Here is a 15,347-nt window from a genome sequence, read left to right as displayed (position 1 = left end):
CCTTGGCTGGCACTAACTCACCGTGGAATCTTACCTAGTCCATGGCCTTGAGCACCAGGGGTAGACGCCATGGTTGCAGGGTACCTCTAGCCCCAGCCACAAGACACAACCTGCCCCAGGCCCTTGCCCTGTGTGCTCCTTAAAGAACAGGCTCAGTGAGTGTGTTCTTACTCATTCATCAGCCCTCTCTATTCTCCAGTGCCCCCACCTAACCCAGAATGTCACTTTGGCCCATGGGATCTCATCTCTTGCCCCCTTGCCTTTGTCTGCTCAGCTCCAGCCACACGTGTGGGCCTTCCTGCTATTGTCCCGGGAAGTGTGCTTTCACTCCGTGTAGGATCCTGCTCACATGTCAGGACTTCTTCCCTGATTACTGGCCTTAAGAGCATCCCCACTTCTGCCCATCATTTTCTGTGTCTTCCTAGCACCATCACTATCTGACATTCCATTTTGTTTCTCATTTGAGTGTTTATTCTGTCTTTGGCACCAGAACATAAGCTCTGGGCGGACAGGTCTTTGTGTTTGGTCTGCTGCCATATCCTTGGCACCTGAAATCCTGTCTGGCACATAGCAGGCACTCAGTACCTCTTTAAATGAGTAAATAACTCTCAGTGGCTATTCAAAAAAACTATTATTTAAAGAATAGTATTAAGAAAATAAGAAGAGTTAAAGTATCTTAACTTGTCTGTTATCAGTATCAGATTTAAATCTGTTCTACTTTTCTGTGCATCCTCCAGCGGATATTACCACCTGATGCTAAAGTCATTTCTCTGTAAAACACTTATTAAATGAATCAGGTTGAACTGAAAACTTTTTCAGCAGTGGGTAATTAGCTAGGAAAACTGCTGCTTGATCCTCGTGCCCTGATGCAGGCCCACATCAATGTGGAGCTCACATATGTATGTAACGGAACAGAGCATCTGCATTTGCTTCAGTGTCATTGTCATTCTGCTCCTGGTCACCTCTAGACCCAATAAAATAACAGTTCAGAGAGGGGGCTGATTCCTACTTAGAAGGAGGGTGGTGAACTCAGCCTCTAACCCACACTGAGTGGGGCAATAAGCCTTTTCACTCACATCACTGGTGGTAGCCAGTTTGGGCCATTTTGAAATAAAGGCCAGTTCCCTTTCTCATTTTCTAGAGATGGGTACAAGCTCTTTAGTGTATTGATTTTTCCCTTAATATCTTACATCTTCTTTACGTGACAAATAGGTCTAATGCTCACATGCAATTCTAGTTTTTGTCTTAGAACAATTACTTGATTTCACAAAAGGAAAAACAAAATAAAATTGCTGTTTTCTTGTATGGCCTTTTCAGCTGCAAGTAACACAAAAATCTGTTGACAATGGTTTAATCAAAGGGAGGGTTATTTGTCCTGTGTGACAGACACTGATGTGGTAGGTCCACCCTGGCATGTCCTGCGTCCAGGCCCATTTTCCTTTATGCTCTGCCTTCTTTAACACTTCTGCTTTTGTCTTTGTGCTTGTCACCCCCTGAGCCCTTAGGTCTGCGTCCCATGAAGGTCGAAGAGGCAGTTCATGGACAAAGCAGCAAGAGTTTTCTCCAAACCTTTCCCCTTCTACTGGGAAAAAAAGTATTTGTTGGCATCCTTATGTTGCCTTTCCCTTAGGTCTTATTGTCCCAGACGGTGTCAAATGACCACATCTGGATGTGAGAGGCTGGCAAAGCCAACATTTTTAGCTAGGCACATTGCTGCCCTGAACCAAGTTAGGGTTCAATCAGCAGGAAAGAGGGAATGGATGTTGGGTGGGCAGCTATGGTGTCCGCCCGGGCTGCTGATGGCAGCCGTGTGATTCCATGTGAATGAGGGTTATTGTATCACGTGAGTGTGAAGCATTGTTCCTTACTCAGATAATTTCCAGTCTACAAGGATATTTTCCATTTCATTTTGCCTTTGCAGGAAGAACTCTGCCATTAGACTGACTCCTGCCTAAGTACAATTTTCATAGAAGACTTGGAATAAATTAGGAGCTATTCATGCTGCTTGATAGTAGCTCATAGTATTCAGAAATAGAAAACCAGAGATTGATTTTAGACAAGCTAAGCTCTGAAATAAGAATAAAATGGGGATTAGCCCTCAGCATTGTGGTCAGGATATACCAAATAATGCTTACAGGTGTTACTTGTTGCCTTTATGATTTTTGATTCATTTATAAAACTTATTTATTTGGTATTTATTAGGAGCCGGCAGCTGCTGCAGTGGGTTCTGGGGCTCCGGTGGCAGGCACATTAGGTAAGGTCCATATCCTCACTGCAGTGAAGGGAGACAAGAGATCAGCAGATGAACTAGGAAATTAATTTCAGTTAAAGTGGCAAAAAGAAGGCAAGGAAGAGTAAAATGTTCTGAAAAAAAATGATTTCAAGTTGAGAACGTTTTTTTCCTGAGACCTAATTCTCTAAATATCCAAGCTAAGAGGAATATAGTCTTGGTGAAAGTGCAGTTATCTTCTGGGGAAAAAACATTAATTTTTATCATAGGTACCCTTATCCTAGAGGCAATAATATGAAGGACTGTAGAATTCACAGGTTTCTTTTCCCCAACAGATGGCTGTCTAATTCACCGTTGAGTCAACCCATTAAACTTCATCATACAAAATGTACCAAGGAAAATTGTTAGATTCCATGCTCTGTTATTGGATGTTCTTCTTGACTTCTTCTTTGTTATGACCCTTGCTTGTGGTTCTTAATGTAGTAACTCTTCTCACCATAGTTGAGGTCATACCCCTCTTTACGTATCTAACAAGGAGAGAAATATGACCCCCAACGGGGCTCTGGAGATAAGTATGCATTGATAAATATTTAAAAGATCACTTCAAGCCTTAATTTAATCAAGTGCATTGAAATAGTCCTGAAGAACATATTAAGGAGCCTTCACTGACAGTTCACTGGAATGTTTTCCACACAGAGCGAACCTGGGCTGACTGAAGGGGAGCATTTGTTTGGTGCTTTGTTTACAGGTTTAATGTGACAGGCCTTTGTGGCAGTGGTCTTGGCAGCGCATTGTGAGGTGCAGTTTGGAGAAAACTCCATATTCTGTGCCTCTTTACTATAAATCTTCTTATTTACTGACTGACCCCAACATACTTCTTAAGTAGAGACTTGTTTACAGTTTTTTAACATAGATCCCTTGGATTTGTTTAAAAGTTGTTTCTTTTTTAAGGCTGCTTCCAAAAGCTACCTTTGGATGGGGCAACTCGTTTCTCTCTGTTTATCCCTCAAGGGGTTTTGCAAAATTATGAGAGCATAATAAGTATCTAAGACAGACTTTCTTGTTGCTCGGTAAACAATGAAAATCTATCTGAGGTCTAAATATTTGTTGCAATAGCCTGTAATATTTGTTGTATGTAGGCTTTTGGCTTGTATATAGCCTGTGAGCATCTATAGCTTATGGGTTGTAAATAAAGCTGTAGAAATGGATGACCCAGGAACATGCCTTGAGGTTCTCTGACATCTTCAGGTTAACTAGAGGAGGGGAATCTGGCAAAGGATATTACAAGAGAATGCCCATATGTAGCAAGGAAACTGGCAGGGGTGATGTCCCCAAAGCTTGTGGACAATAACAAGTCGAGAAGGGATAGTGATTAATAGCACCAAGGCCGAGAGTGTGATGCATACTCAGCGGCCGCACGTCGGGCTTAATGCATAGAAGGCACCAATGATCTGAGAAGATGGACATGGTTTGAGAAGCGAGATGTGAGGAAACAGAAGTAACTTCTTTTTTTTTTTTTTTTAAAGATTTTATTTATTTATTTGAGACAGAGAGAATGAGAGACAGAGAGCATGAGAGGGAGGATGGTCAGAGGGAGAAGCAGACTCCCTGCCGAGCAGGGAGCCCGATGCGGGACTCGATCCCGGGAGTACAGGATCATGACCTGAGCCGAAGGCAGTCGCTTAACCAACTGAGCCACCCAGGCGCCCCCAGAAGTAACTTCTTAAAGACGTTTGGCTGAGAAGGGGAACACAGTGAATGGCTGCTAAAGGGTAATGTGGGTCCCAAAGAGAGTGTTAAGCTTTTGTTTTCTGTTTTGTTTTGTCTTTGTTTCTTTTTGTAATGGGGAAACTGGAGTTTGTTGAAATACTGGTACAAAAGATTCAATAGTCCAGGAGTGACTAGAATATCTGAGAGCCTAAAGACCCTGTAGAGAAGACCCAAAGAGAATGGGTGAGAGCCCGGAGTGAGTGCTCCCTCACTGGGATGGAAAGGGAGGAGGGGATGCTGTCCCCCAAAGACAGGCTCCAGTTCTCCCAGTGAAGTGTAGGCAGGCACAGTTGTGAGAGCCAGAGGGTGGAGGCTAGTGGAAGCCTGGGAGTGGGGAGGGGCTCAGTTGACACTGAAGATGGTAGTTTTGGTAACAATGAATCTGCACTACTGTGTAATTTTTTCCAGAAGAACTTAGTCCTGCAAAACACAGACCAGCAGGGTGGTGCCACTGACCCATGGCTGGCTCTTCATTTTCTTTCCACAGCCACCTGTCATAGAAGGTCAGCGAGGCAAGGGGGCTTAAGTTATTGGCAACACAGGGGAACTACTGGTTGGCAGAATCGAAGACAAGGGAAAGGAGTTATGATGGGAGGAGGAGGAGGATGGGAAAGAAGAGAATCTGTGGCCTGGAAACTCCCACGATATTGAAACATCAGCAGCAGCTGGGGTACCTCAGCAAGCAATCTGGAAGGATGCGATTTTGTAGTCAGCTGGCTTGTTTGTTTAGTGCTTTTGGAAGCAGTGTCATTTTGGGTGATGACAAGATCTAAAGATCTCCCTCTCTGGAGGGAGAGCAGACTAAGGAAAATCACAGAACAGGGAAAGATGGTTTAACTCCTGAAAACCTTTAGAGATAGATTGCTCTTGGGCTTGACAGAATTTGTCTCTGGCCTGGAGTGGTTATATATAGTACATATTAGTGTCAATATTAGTATTAGTATTAAGTACATATAGCATTAATAATAGTATTAATACAGCGTAAGTGTTACGGTACGTAGTATTAGTATAGTGTAGTATGGATCAGGCAGTTCTTTTTTCAGCTAGCATTGAAAACTACTTGAGTAAGCATGGTAGGGCTATGTTCACCATCTTTGGCATGCTTCATTTAGTAGCTGAATTTCTTCTTTTTTAAGATTTGATTTATTTATTTGAGAGAGAGAGAGAGCCCAGTGGTGGAAGGGGCAGAGCGAGAGGGAGAAGCAGGCTCCCCGCTAAGCAGGAAGTCCGACTCGGGGCTCCATCCCAGGACCCTGGGATCATGACCTGAGCCGAAGGCAGACCTTTAACTGACTGAGCCACCCAGGCGCTCCTATTAACTGAATTTCTGTCCCGCATTTGGGGGAGCCTTGCTGCAGTTGAGTGGGAGCTTCAGGGGGAACCACAAACCAGACCTCACCCTTTCACATTCTTAGCTCATGGTTATATTGCCTGTGCCAGTATTATTCTCTGAAAGAAATGATATTTCTTTCTCATATTTTTATGAGAAAATCATATATCTCATATTTTTAAAACGTTTCAATGCCTACATACTTTGCTCTACCTCAGGTATCAGTTGTGTTAATTTTATCTATTACAGCACTGATGTTTTCTGCTAAATCATGTTCTAAAACATCACAAGTATCCAGTAAGTGTTTTGGTGATGGTTTGTTTTTAATTTGCAAAGTCTTAATGAGTATCATTTACATATTGTAGTCTTTCTAGTTCTTCTTTACTGAGGGTGTTTTCAAGATATGTTCTTTTACTTCCTGAAGGAGCAAATGATGTGAAAATCCTTCCAGGTCAAGCTGTTTGTCCTACTCCAGGGTGCCGAGGAATAGGCCATATCCGTGGTCCACGGTATTCAGGACATCACAGGTAAAATTTTTTCTTGTTTAAATTATTTTAGGGACAAATGGGAACAGTGTGCAGATTAGCAGCTATAGTAGCATCATAATTGACTCTTTGGAGCCAAATGCCTTCCTGTCATACTCCCTTCTCTGTGTTCCTAAGGCCCCTCCTTGACATTTCCTGCTGCCTGCCCACCTCTGCCCTTCCTGGAGCCTTCTTGGACCCTTGAGGCCTTGCCCAGACCTGCATCATTTCCCAGAGCCTCTGCTGTCTGACGCTTTCCTTAACAAGTGCCCAATACATGGGACACGCTCACCACTCTGTGTCCCACCCCAGGCCTGAATTTTCTCCACACAAGTGCTAAGTCCTGCTGTCTTCTAGAGAAATTCCAGAACCTCTTGCCTTTTCCCCCCTGTTGCTTTCACTTTGCCCTTATTTCTTTTTCTCTGTCTCAGTCATTTGGAGATGAGATAATTCTGTGGTAGAATAGAAAGTAATAAGTGTGACGTTATATTGAAGCATATACCCATGTTTTCAATATTTCAGAATAGTATAGTGCTTTAAGAAAAAGTAAGTACAAATAAATCTGTATAAGTCCCTACTGCTTTTTCTGTTCCCATCAATTGGTAAAGTAACGTTATAGATGAATTATTCATATTGGTGCTCTAGTTACAGAATATGTAAACTAAAAAAAATTATTCAAATACACAAATACATAAAACAAATATCAAAGATAAGTATAAAGAGAAAAGAATAAGTTATGTAAAGTGTGAAGCAAGAAAATACTTGTTTGAACAAAAGAGATCCAAATGGAAGTCCTTGCTTTACCAGGTGGTTGCAATCCTGGAAATCCGTGCTGAAAACAGTTCTAAATTAACCAAAGCAAATGTTACTGTAAGAAATGATGGTAAACACTCCCAAATAGCATAAATGAATATGTTATGTGTGTAAATGTAACATTAACACTTAAAAGGAAAGGATATCATATAGAATCCATAAAAAAGAAATAAAGATGTGCAGACATCTTGGGTACTTGGGCAAGGACTCATGGACTGGGAGAGTGGGGCCAGACTCGCTGGAGACATTGTGGTATTGTGTGGGGGAAGAAGGAAAAGAGAGTAAAGGACACAAAGTGGGAGGAAAGGCGGGTGATCACGCCATTTGGGAGGGGGCTCTATATTAAGTGAGGACCCTGTTGGAGTAGATAGAGCCACTTTTCAGACATCCCCAGGAGTATATGGCTATGAAGAATCTTCCTCAGGCTTTTCTTGTGTGTTTCTTTTTGTTCTAAATATAGAGCTGCAAACCCCAATATGATTAGTCACTAGTCATATATGTCTGTTTAAATTAAAATTAATCAAAATTAAACAAAATTAAATCTTCAGTTCCTCAGTCACACTTAGCCATGTGTGCCCAGTGGCCACCATACTGGATGGCACAGAAAGTTCTGTAAGATAGCCCTGAGAGTGTTTACCCTGTTCTGCCTTCTCACAGTAGATTTTTGAGTGGCAGGTATTTCTAGATGAAAAGTGAGCTCTTCCATCAAGACTTGGGTCATTACCCTGAAAGTTAGCAACACACTAACGTTGTGGTTGGTCTGGAGTTCACCCCCATGAGGCACTGGGGCTGAAGTAACAAATATCACCCTGGACAGCTCCTTAAGGTTGCCAGCTAGCTCAGTCAGGGTCTCTTCCACTTCATTACAGCAGGCTTGCCTCCCACACTGTTCCTACGTGTGGCTCACTTGCCTCTCCCTGCTTGGATTCAGAAAACATTGTGAACAGAGCCACAATGGGTGGGTGTGCCCCACTTTGTTCCAGCAGCTTCCCGGAACTTTTCTCATTCAGTATGGCACAGACAGATCCAATTGTTGTTCTTATTTGTAGTATCTAATTAGAGACTGTCAACATGATTTCCTCCATCCACCAAGTAGCTTTTAAAGGTGAGCCTCAGAACTTCTGAATGTGGAAGTAGAGTTTAAAGAAAGGCATTCTGTGAAGCTTACGAGAAAAATGAAATACTGCACATTTATGATAGTGAGATATTTTTAGAGGACATTCTTAGAGAACTAGAAGGCACAAGGCTTTCTTGCTCCAGATGTCACAATTCAGAGGGCTGCTTGGGGCAACGCCTTCGTGACTAGGTCTTGGCTCTCCTCCCGCCTTAGACCTTGTTGTGATAGAGCAGAGCTCCTGTAAATAAAAGTCTTCAAAAACTTAATGATTCCATTATCTCAGAAAAAAAAACAAACAATGACTACCCGTGATGAGCTTCTCTCTAGAATGGAAAAGACAAAAAAATTAGACAACTGGATGGGTCTTGAACTGCACTTAGAACTTATAAGGCATTAAACTATCACACAAATAAATTCTGACTTACCTATAAAAAGAGCTTTTATTATATTTAATACTATTCTATATTCATGGAATGAGGACAAGCTCTTGGTGGGGTTAGTGTTGATTGTAAAGCAGTTATGGAGGGTGGAGATCATGGGCAATATAAGGTTAGCTCCAGTAGGCACGGGGCATCTCTCTCTCTTGCTTTAATCATTTTCAGTGACCGGTCTTGTCTTTATCAAGTTTAGCTTTGAGGTGCTAGAGTTACTCATTGACTGACTCTATCCATTTTTAGTTAATAAACTGATTTTTTTTTAAACCATGAGTTCTTGTTTTCACTTCTCTATAGGTTATCACATTCTGAATATCATTTACTAAGTTAGTCAATGTACTAATGTAACTTTGAGTATAACTTAAGAATTTGCTTAAATTCTCTTGGAACTAATCGGGCAAGAACTGTTATGATAAATCATTCATATTCTCTGGGGTTTGTTTTCATGAAATATCATTCTTCAGTATGTGTCTTTGGTGGTATCTCTTGAGAATATTACACACACACACACACACAACACACACACACACACACACACACACACACCCCAACTACAGCTACTAGGAATTTGCCCTACCACACCCAAAGTCGTCAGTGTACATTTTCCTTCTTATTTGTCAATGAGATGGTAAGCAGGAGATTAGAATTTTAAAATGCTGCATTCTCCCAGAGTCCTAGATGGGTTGTTACAATCATCTCTATCTTGAGTTTCCTGAAGCATGTGAGTTAGACTTGCATATTCTAAAATGAAAGTATTTTTTTTCTCTTGTCATAAATATGTACCTTTACCAAGGAGTCATCATTTACAAAATGCTTTTTGCAGTTTCTAGTCCAGAGGAGTTTTAGGCAAATATTTTTACATTTAAAAAAAGAAGAAAATAATAAAACTAGAACCCCCTCCAGCTTCACGAAGGCCTGTATAAAACAGCTCAGTTGACCTCTGCTTCCAAAGCCTTGGGGAACGCTTGGAAGTATAGGAAGTGATTTTCGCTGCTCTTCTGTAAAATACTCCTAGGCAGCAAAGTGCTTGCAAGGAGTGAGTCTTGTTTTTACCATTTTATGTCAGAATTTCTGATTCTGATCTTAAAGACTTGGTGTTTTGAAAGGAAGTAAACAATGTTCTTAAAATAAGTTGTCAGTGTCTTGTTTCATACAGCTGACAAGGAGAGCTGTGACATCAGGACATAGCTGACGACATCTGAAAATAATAGGTCACTTTGAGAGATCAGGTGGACCTCTTGGTACCCTTTTTAGATGGATTTCAGACAGGTTTACTTTAGTTTTCATTAAAATAGTCAAGGGGTTAACAGTAATATTCAAAGCTGTTGGGACTTCATGTAAAATCTGCATAAACCATTATTTGAGAAAAATTGCATCAGTTCTTATCTGTATGAAAATAGGACTTTTGGCACACAATTATCACACAATTTACATGTTATTTGAATGAATTTACATAGTGAATAAAATGAAGTAGGTGTGTTTGTTAACATAGAAGTATTTAAAGATGGCAATATTGGGACTACAAGATATAAACAATTTAAGCCAGGGTCCTGTATTAGACAGGAATTTGTTTTTTCTAACTGAGTAGAACATAGACTTGGAAAGACTTGATCCACATCTGTGTCATAAAACATACAAAGGTGGGATGGCTGTGTGGCTCAGTCGGTTAAGAGTCTGCCTTCGGCTCAGGTCGTGATCCCAGGGTCCTGGGATCAAGTCCCGCAGTGGGCTCCCTGCTCAGTGGGGAGCCTGCTTCTCTCTCTGCCCCTCACCCCTCTGCTCGTGCTCTCTCTCAAATAGGTAAATAAAATCTTTTAAAAATATACAAAGGTAATTTATTTAGGAGCTAATAATTACATTCTTTACACAAAGAGCCAGGTATTGTTACAAGGTAGGGACTTCTTGCCCCAGTGTTCCCGGGTGGGATACAGGACACACATTGCTGGTGTCACACCATCAAGAATACAAATTAAAACAAAGAAACAAGAAAACACACAAAGAGAAAAGGGACATCTGTTGCTCAGAAGTAAGGATGTCCAATAAATCTAAGACATTTTGGGTGCAGTTCATAGAAACTTATGGCACAACTCAGCCTCTATTCATGATTTTTTAATCGACTTGCCAGTGTGGTGTGTGTGTGAATGTGTGTGTATATGTGGTGTGTGCATATGTATGTATGGTGTGTGTGGGTGCAGTAGGTACATGTGTGGGGTATGTTGGGATTGTGTGTGTGGGCAGGTGTGCTGGGGTATGTATGTGTGGTGTGTGTGTGGTGCGTATGTGGTGTACAGTTGGGGCTGGTGGAGCTCCTCCAGCTCTTGACCTCATAGACCTATCTCCTGGCCTTTTTGTCTTCAAGGAGAGCATTGCTGTGCTGTCTTCCTGCCTCTTGGGTGTGTTTTGAGGGAGCACTCCCTGGTTGCGCTGTGGCAGTACGGCCTCTGCACACAAACCCCTGCATCCCCTCTGATCCCTCCCGGCCCTGCCAGCCAGGCTTGGACTCCTTTGGCAGAGCCACTCCCCTCCAAAGCCTCTCTTAGCTGCAGTCCATTCATCAGTGCCCCACACGTGGTGACCTTCCCCAGCCCCTCGCCCTTGCCCTCCGTCCGGGGTGAACCGGTGTCTCCTTCACCTGCCTCCTGGGATTCCCTTTGCCTTCTTTCTGCCACGTGCTTGATTTCCTGGCTTTCAAGTCTTCTCCCTGGTTTATTTTCTCCTAGCTTTTTGGGGTAGGATTTGTGGGAGGTAGTTTTTTGTTTTTTTTTTAATATCAAAAATATCTTATCTCTCCTCAACCATAGCCATTGACTTGTGGATAGAATTCTAGTTGGAAACCTTTTTCTTCAGAGTATTGAAGGCATTGCTCCATTTTCCCTCTGCATACCAGAAGTCAGCTGGCATTCAAATTTCACTTTGGGAAAGGATTGGTCTTCCTCTTCCTCCACCCCACCCTCTGCAGGAATCTCAGGCCCCGGACATTTTCAGGACCTTCTCTTTATCACTGGTATTCTGAAAGGAGTTTTCATTCCTAGGTTCAATCTGCAAACTCATGTCTTTTGTTTCTGAGAAATGGTCCTATGGTGTTTCTTGGGTAATAACCCTCTTTTCTGTGTGCTCTGATGTTCTCCCCCAGCTTTGACTTCCCTGTCTTTTGTTCTTTTCTAGGGACTGTTTCCTCAACCTTGACTTTCAGTCCTTTCATTGAAATTTTTAATTGTACTGTGATTTTTTTTCAGTTTCTCAGAACTCATCCTTATTCTCCGATTAGTTTTTTTTTTTTTTTTATTCCATCTTGTTCTTATTTTTTGGATTGTGTGTCTTTTTTTTTTTTTTACTCTCTGACAGCATTTGAGGCTGTTGTTTTCCTGCTCCCTTCATCCCTTTTTTTCCAGATACTTGTGTTTTGACTTGGTTTGGGTGAGGTTGGTCGGCTTCTTTCTGTTACATGAAGGATATTTCTGTAAGCCCAGCAGTCCTTCTCCGTGTTCACTCTTGAGAGCGAAGCACCAGAAGGCTGGTACGCAGCTTTGTGTGCATGCGTGGGCCCATGTGCTGGTGAGTTTCGTGGACTGGTCAGGCAGGCACCCAGCCAAGGCCTAGGAGCCTGTCATCAGCAGTGAGCCTCCTCTTTTGAGTAAGTTCCTTTTAGCAGATATGATGCTTGCAAACGTTTCCTGGGTGCTTTTATGCTATCGTCTCCCTGCGGATCTTGGCTCTCTCCTTATCTGATGTGGGAAAGACGTTAGGGTCCGAAGCCGATGGCCAGGAAGAATTCTTGAGACGTCTTTGATGCAAAAAGGTGGTTTTATTGAAGCACGGGGACAAGACCCGTGGGTAGAAAGAACTACACTGGGGTCATGAGGAGTGGCCCATTATCTGCTTTCAGGTTGGGAGGGGGTTAGGGACAGCGTGTCTCTAAGGACTTTTGGAAGCAAAGTTTCCAGGACCTTGGGGGCGCTAGCTATTGTTGGGAAAAGGTCATTTAGTACTGTCTAATAAAACCTGAGTCATCAGACCCTTCAGATATATATCGGTGGGTCCGATGCTTGGGAAAGGATTGCCAATGTGTATCTTGGGGAGTAGAGATAATGGAAGTTTCTAAAGGAATTTTTATATGTTAAAGTAGACATAGAGGTTCCTGGGGCTTGGGCTAAGATTATCTTTTGCCCTTAGCAAAGTATTAGTATGGAGGCAGCAGAGTTCCTAGAGGAATGTCACTCTGCCTGTTTTCAAGGACTTATCAATGGGCTGTAGATAGTAAGGAAATTTAATAATTTTTCCCACATCATTATCCATTTTCCAGCTTTGAAAATGTGTTGACTTATCTGCCATCATTTTTTCTCTTGTGCTTTGTGTTTATGCATTTATACCCTCTCATTCATTTATTTGATTTTTTTTTAGTAATGAGAGGAAGGATTTATTACCAAGAAAAAGGAAAATTCAATTTTCCAGTCTGCCATATTTTTTCTAACTTATTTTTAAAACTTGGTTTACCCCCCAAATAATCATTTAGCTAATAGTATATAATTTTATTTCTCTTTATTTTTGTTTTATCATAATAGCACTTTCTTCTTCATATGCATAGAAAATAAAAGATTCTGTAAAATGACTTTTTATTGGCTCTGTAATATTTATGAAGTTATAATGGCTGATTGGAATACTGTGTTCGGAAGGATTCTCAAAGGCATGGTTTTAATTTTATATGCACAGTACTTCTTAATTTATTGTCACCTGCAGTTAAAACTTTATCATGCTAAGAGAGTACCTTTATGACATGTGTTCACGTTCATCTGATTCCTTTGTCACTTGGCCTGTCATTTTCTTTGACTTTATGTAACCACATAGTGAAATCAAACTGGGTGGAAATTTAAAAATAAACTTGCAGATGTATTTTTAATTTAATAATAAAAAGAAAAAGAGGATCTGACTTTGGATAACACTCTTAATTCTCAAAATGACATGATTAATTACCCAATTTAGTAAAAGCATTGATAAAGTAATGAAAGATCAGCCTTGGGTCTTTAAATCACTTCTATCCATTACTTAGAATTCTTGAAGGTTAATCTATGTGTCTGATTTTACTCACTGGGAAATAATTGTGTGAGAATTCTGTTTTTTCCCTTTCTTTAGGGAAGAAGATTTCGTATGGAATGCTTAATTTTATAGCAACTGAGGCATTGATTTCCAAAGATACAGTGTTCTTTGACATAATCTAAGAATTTTATTAAGTACAAAATTTCAAATTATATGAGTTACCAAGTTTGTAGGAACTGTATCCTTATTATGATGAAGGTAGATGTGACTTTAGTTTATTTCTACCTGAGACCAGTTTATGGCAATTAATGGTAGGCCAAAATGATGATATCTGGTAATTTTAAATCACCTTAAAAACCCAAATCAAAGTAAATTATAGACAAAGTCCATTCTTTTAAGAATTAGAAAGTTTACCATCTATGTTACTTTTGAATTAATACCATTTTATTAAAGAACTAGTCCATGGTCAATAGTAAAATTTTGGGTAATATACAGAAGTATTCAAGAATAAATAAAAAACATTCATATTCCAACTACAAACTTATATGCCTTAAATCTGTTTCATTTTTCAGGCTTTTTCATATATGTGTATTATTTCCGTGAGTAAAATCAGACAGGATATACAACTTCTTCCATTTGTTTTTCAATAAAAGATCAAATAGTTTATCCTTTTGTTAAAAATTTCTCAGATACATTAATCAGATGTTATTTGGTGCAAAAGTTTTATAACCATTGTGTCTTTGTTTATAATGGATTCTATATTAGTTAGAAATGACTCTTCATCCTTATTTTCCCCTGATCTCTGCATTGTCTCTTATTAATAGTGCCAAGCGAGATTTTTTTTTTTTAATTTTGAGAAAATCTTGGTCCATTCTATTATTTTTAGCCTTTCATGTCATGTTCTTTAGGTATTCTTTTTGTGAAAAGCATATAACTGTCTTAAAAGTAAAATCCCATCTAAGAGTCTTTTCTTGTTGATAACAAAATTTGACCTATTTGCAGTTATTGTTATAATTACTATATATATTGTACATATTCCAACTTTTATGTCATAAGTTTTTGCCTTTGTTTGCTTGCTTGTTTGTTTTTTAGTGATGGTTTTGGGGCAAGGGAAGGGACCTTCCTTCATTCTTTTCTTCCTTTTCCAGAGTATTTTGTTTGTTGATAAGTTCTAGTTTAAAAGAAAGGTTTTTAGTTTTTCTAATGGTTATTCTGAACTTTTCCAATGCATTCCTAAAACTGTGTTTATGTAACCATCAAAGTCATAAAACATTAATCTGGCTTTCTTTTGTGAAACTTGAGACACTGAATGCTATTCTTTTTTCCCTAACCCAACATACCCGCTTATATTAATTGAACTTGCGATTATATACGATGCTCTTTTCTTTCCAGTTTTAAGCAATAGAGATAAATTCTTGGAAAGAACAGAAGTGGGCAAACAATTTTACAGTCATACTTAAAACAACCATGTACCCTTATTTCTATATATCTTACTGGTTCCAGTGGTATCCTCAGCCTTTACAGTGCAGTTTTTGCATTTTTTACAAGTTTTTATTTTAATTCCAGTTAGTTAACATACAGTGTTATATTAGTTGCTGGTGTACAATATAGTGATTCAACACTTCGGTACATCACCTGGTGCTCATCACGACAAGTGTACTCCTTAATCCCCTTCACTTATTTGTATTAACATCTTTTATTCCTTGTTCTGGCACAGTTCTTTTCAAGGTTCATTTTAATTTGTCTGTGGCACCTGCATATTATATTTAAAATCTTTGTGCATCTCACACATGAAATCAGTCTGAGAGGAGATAGATGTCTTAGGCCCAGAACTTTTCCTTCAGAGTTGTCAGCATTGCTTCCTATCACTTTCTGGTTTCTATGCCATGTGGGCAAAGTCTAATGCCAGCCCCGCTGATGGTGGCAGAGGTAGTCTGCCCTCCTTTTGTCAAGGTTTCCTATAGAATATCTTTATATGTTTACGTATATATGAAATTTAAAATCGCCCTGCATATGTCTAGATACGGTTTTCTTTCTTCTTTCTTTCTTTCTTTCTTTCTTTCTTTCTTTCTTTCTTTCTTTCTTTCTTTCTTTC

At 40.1% G+C, this 15,347-nt stretch overlaps 1 protein-coding gene across 1 annotated transcript in view; it reads left to right on the top strand.

The window, feature by feature from the left end:
* The window catches only part of L3MBTL4 (L3MBTL histone methyl-lysine binding protein 4), a 331,186-nt gene that overhangs the window by 154,014 nt on the left and 161,825 nt on the right, over positions 1-15,347 (top strand). The window contains exon 11 of the mRNA XM_044921260.1: positions 5,755-5,857. Within this exon, the coding sequence (XP_044777195.1) occupies positions 5,755-5,857 (103 nt within the window). The remainder of the gene's footprint in view (positions 1-5,754; positions 5,858-15,347) is intronic.

The sequence above is a fragment of the Neomonachus schauinslandi genome, chromosome 14 (assembly GCF_002201575.2).
Source record: "Neomonachus schauinslandi chromosome 14, ASM220157v2, whole genome shotgun sequence".
Taxonomy (NCBI): Eukaryota; Metazoa; Chordata; class Mammalia; order Carnivora; family Phocidae; genus Neomonachus; species Neomonachus schauinslandi.
Note: the sequence above shows the minus strand (reverse complement) of the source record. Positions and strands in the feature narration are given on the sequence as shown.